The 5,083-nt window shown below is 41.4% G+C and overlaps 1 protein-coding gene across 1 annotated transcript in view; it reads right to left on the reverse strand.

Annotated features, from left to right (window-relative positions):
• GPD1L (glycerol-3-phosphate dehydrogenase 1-like) overlaps window positions 1-5,083 on the reverse strand; it is an 81,270-nt gene that overhangs the window by 50,810 nt on the left and 25,377 nt on the right. The window contains exon 2 of the mRNA XM_006851590.1: window positions 4,580-4,757. Coding sequence (XP_006851652.1) covers window positions 4,580-4,757 — 178 coding nt within the window. The remainder of the gene's footprint in view (window positions 1-4,579; window positions 4,758-5,083) is intronic.

Here is a 5,083-nt window from a genome sequence, read left to right on the forward strand (position 1 = left end):
ATTTTCCAACTACTGATCCTTCCTCTTTGCTCCCAACCTTTACATTCCAATCACCAGTAATGATCAATACATCTTGATGTATTGCATATTTGATCAATTTAAGATTGAGGAAGTTGGTAGAAGTCTTCTATTTCACCATCACTGGCTTTAGTAGTTGGTGTATATATTTGAATAATAGTGGTATCAACTGGTCTTCCCTGTAGGCATGTGGGTATTATCCTATCACAGACAGTGTTGTACCTCATGACTGATCTGGATATGTTCTTCTTGACAATGAATGCAACACCATTCCTCTTCAATTTGTCATTCCCGGCATAGTAAACCAAGAGATTGTCAGATTCAAAATGGCCAATACCAGTCCATTTCAGCTCACTAATGACTAAGATATCAATGTTTATGTGTTTCATTTCATTTTTGACCTCTTCCAATTTTCCCAGCTTCATACTTTGTACATTCCATGTTATGATTATTAATGGATGTTTACAGGTGTTTCTCTTCATTTTGAGTTGTGTGCCATCATCATATGAAGGTCCCATGGGCTTTTCTACCATGGGCTTTACTCCATTTGTGTCATCACGATCAACTCTTCTTTGAGGAGGCAGCTCTTCTCCTGTCGCATTTTGAGTGCCTTCCAACCTGAGGGGCTCATTTTCCAGCACTATATCTGACAATGTTTCTCTGCTATTCATAAGTTGTCAGTGACTAAATATTTGGAAGTAGTTCGTCACTCCTTCTTCCTAGTCTGTCTTCATTTAGAAAGTCATCTGAAACCTGTCCACCATGGGTGACCCTGCTGGTATTTAAAATATTTGTGGGATAGCTTCCAGAATCACAGCAACTCACAAGCCACCACAGTACAACAAAGTGACAGATAAGTGGTTTTGTTTAGATCACAGTTATTTTAGTTTTTTTTTTTGTTTTGTTTTTTCATAAGTACCTTAATCTAACTGTAACTGATAAAATATCCAATTAGCATTTCTGGTACCCAAAATTAAGTGACTTAGGTCAAGATGCTTTTCTGAGGAAGTCTATCTGCCTCGGAAATATCTTTCAGAACTGCGAAAGGCTCCAAGGAAACTTGGCTTGAAAGATATCATAGAGATTGCCACTCTTCATCAAATTGTTTTCACTGTTTCTCATGTCCTCCTCAAATTGTGTCCACTTGGCAAGGTCATGATTCTCAGTGACTTGACAATTATATAATGATAACAATTTGACAATTATGTAATGATATTTTCATATCCCATGATGTGATCTAATATAACTGGTTGCAAGGGGATTAGGGTGGGACACAACCATCTTACTTCAGTCACAGCCCTGGCCTGTAAGGGGATGTCCTCTGGGGTGTGGCCTGCATCACCTTTTATCTTGTTGTTAATTGCCATTGAGTGTGTTCTGACTCATAGAGACCCTGTATTGGGTTTCCGAGGAGCGGCTGGTATGTTTGAACCACTGACTTTCAGGTTAGTAGTCCAGTGCTTATCCTACAGTGCTACACCAACACTCTACCTTTTATGTTATAAGGGATAAAAAGAGAAACAAGCCAGCAGAGAGGAAGGCCCTCAGTACCACCAAGCAACAAGAGCCAGTAATGGAACACATTCTTTGGATCAGGGTCCCTGAATTAAGAAACTCCTAGGCCCTGGAGAAGATTGATGACGGGACATTCCTAAGAGCCAACTAGAAAGAAAACCTTCCTGTAGACTTCTAGCCTCCTAAACTAGGAGAGAATAAATGTCTGTTTGCTAAAGCCAACCACTTGTGGTATTTCTGTTACAGTAGCACTAGAAAACTAAGACACCTTCCTAATAATAAAGTTGTATAGTCACCAGTCACCTAGCTAGGGGTTGTACTTCCCAGCAGCCCTTGTGGTTACACATAGCGCTGGGATATGAGAGGAAGTGGCCAGTGTGCTCCACTTATGGCCCAGTGCCCTCAAAACAATGAGTTGCTTCCTCTACACTTTCTCTTCCTTCTTTCTGCTGGTAGAGAACTATGGCAGTCCAACCTAGAAGGCCTAGGAGAAGACACAGGCAATGATGAAGAAACAGGGGACCCAGAAGGATGGTATAAAGTGAAACTACTAGAACCACTGTTATGTGAGAGGAAAACATATAGTTTTGTTGTCTAAGTCACAACAGTTTGTTATACTTTTGTCACAACATTTGTTACATTTTAGCTCTGACCTTAAATATTACATGTGTATTCCTTCACTCAAAGCATCCTTTAAGGAAATCAAAGTAGAATTATTTCATGCCCTCATCTTTTCGGTGGGTGTGTAGGATTTCAGTGATTTACTTACTGCCCAGCCTCTCTTGTCCTTCTTTCTAGTAAAAGTATCCTAAATTTCCCTTGGTAAGCTATCATTTCTACTTTCTATTCCTGTAAACTAGATGGAATTGGCTTCTCCTTCAATTCTGGAGAGGGTCCTTAACTCACCCAGCCAATGAGAACATAAAACAACTTAAGTCAACAAAAGACCAGGAGATATTTATTTGCTCAAGTGTCTGGGAAACAGATACTTCCTTACTTTTTTGCAGTCAATATGCATCTTTCTTGGAACAGTGTAGGATGATGAGGTGAGGTCTGGAACTGCTGCAGCCATGTTACACATGTGAGGGGAAAACCTAGACTTGACAAGTGACCCCCACATGGATGAAGCCAAATGTGTGAAAGCCAGAGCAGAGAAGAGAATTAAAGGAAATCATAAGGCCTTTTATGGATATAATTTAAGTCAGTGGTTCAGGCTGCACCTGAAAACAGCCTTACTTAAATTTTCAGTCACATGAATCAAAACATTCTTTATGTTAGCTTACATTGGTTTGAAAGACAATATAAAAAGCCATTCCCCACAAAGCAGGTTACTAGCACTTCACACCCACAAAGGCAGAGAAACTTTCCTGATTGGTACTCTACATTAGGTAACCCCAAATTATACAGGTTTATAGGTATTGGACTGCTAACTGCACATTTGGTGGTTCAAACCCACCAGCTGCACCTTGGAAAACAGGGTCACTGTGAGTCAAAAACCCACTCAACAATATTAGCAACAACAAACAACCAAAATGTCACCTGCTTACTATTTCCCGCATACCTGGAGATTCTATCCACTCTAACAAAGCAGTGTCATACAAAGGCTATTCCATTAGCCTCCCAAAGCTAACCCATCATCACAGTGTTTTTCTTTACGAGCAAAGCTCATTATGCTCTCATGTATTTGTCCATTCCCCAGACTTCATAAGAACTTGGATCCCTCATTTCCTCTTGGTTGGGCTGCTCAAAGAACCAACAGATCTGTGTTGGGAAAAGTGCAGCCAGAGTGCTCCTCGGAGGCCAGGATGGCCAAACTTTGTCTCTCATACTTCGGACATATTGTCAGGAGGGACCAGTCTCTGGAGAAGGATATCATGTTTGGTAAGGTGGAGGGTCAGAGAAAAAGAGGAAGACCCCCTGGGAGATGGACTGACAAAGTAGCAGCATCAATGGGCTCAAGCGTGGCAACAATTGTGAGGTTGGCCCAGGATCAGGCAGTGTTTCGTTCTGTTGTGCATCGGGTCCTATAAGTTGGTATCAACTCAATGGCACCCAACAACAACTAGTCACAGTCCCTACTCCCCTTCTTATATGGAATCTGGCAGCCTGGATTTTAGTTAAATCCTTTCTACTGCTCTGGACCTATTGTTTCTCCTCTCACACTTATCCCCAAAACACACATGTGCATAATGAAATACAGCAAGTCATGCCTTCACAGGCGAAAAAACCGTCAGTGAGCAAGAACTCTGCATCTCCCATAGTTCGTACTTACTGATTTACAAACTGTCTTCCTTGCTCAACTCCTTGGAGGAAGCAATATCATCTTCTTCCTCTGTTATCAGCTCCTGACACCATGCTTTGCACATACCACACACAGTGCACATTCATCAGGGTTTGGTGAAAGAATATGTATAATTGATGATATTTTGCTAACAAAGGAGATTCATGTCTCAGGTTAACCACAGGAATCAGGCAGCCACAATTCTCTGGCATGTGAGCAGACTATTGCGGAAAGCTACCAAGAGATGAATTTGGCAGCAGCAGGTCATAAATTTCAATCAAACAGGCAGCAGGAGACACCCGTCCCAATCCTCAGGTGTGTTCCTTCCCACCCACACAGGTTACTAGAATGAGGCCAGGTCATAGCCTATATTTTTCCCTCCCAGACATATTAAGCTTGAATTTTAGGCTCAGTCTTAAAATTGTCAAGCTTCTCCTATCTTCTATAATTTAGGCCTTGACCCTGGTTATAATGACAGACTAGCGCTTTAGCTGTCCTTGTGAGTAAATCAAAGAGAGGGCACAGCGGAGGCTACTGAGTCATAAGAGCAACCAAAGCAAGGCTGTGAGTTCCAGCTTCAATGTGATTGATGCTCTGAACTCCAAGCTCATTTTCAGAGTCAGGAAAACCAAAGCCAGCTAACCTAACAAACAACTTGGTAACAGAACCAAACATGGGAAAGAGAAAGCCACTGTCTCAAGTGTTGCTTTGTCCCTGCCTAACTTTCAGAATGAGCTAGTCACACGTCTCCTCCCAAAGTCTTACCACATTTTCAGGCAGCTTGTGTCCAGGGAGATATTTTACATTCTCGTGGTCATTATTTATGATGTCCGTCAGTTTTCTCCCATTAACCGTTTCTTCAAAGACCCACATCTTGACTGTGGAGGCAAACTTCTGAAGCTTCTTGACATTAGTACCAATTATTTTTGCGACAGCTGAACCCCTGCAAAAGGAATCAAAGAAAAGAAGAAAAATATTAAACTCAGTTGGGCAAAAGAGGAAAGGCATTAGATCAATATTCCAAGGATTCATGTTCTGATTCTGACTCAAGCATTAAGTTTACTCAAGGTGAGATTTGATTTGATGAAGCAAGTATACATTGCTGCAATTTGATGAACTTGACTTGTACTTATGGATGTAGTAGCTCAAAATACCAACCGAGAGGAAGGGAGCCTTCACATCAAGGATCAAACCAGTCCCCTCAGTATACAGGGTTGATAGGGATGGTCAACTTAGACATTGTTTACCTAAAATGGGGAGACTATAAAC

Source organism: Chrysochloris asiatica, unplaced genomic scaffold (genome assembly GCF_000296735.1).
Source record: "Chrysochloris asiatica unplaced genomic scaffold, ChrAsi1.0 scaffold00030, whole genome shotgun sequence".
NCBI classification, from domain to species: domain Eukaryota; kingdom Metazoa; phylum Chordata; class Mammalia; order Afrosoricida; family Chrysochloridae; genus Chrysochloris; species Chrysochloris asiatica.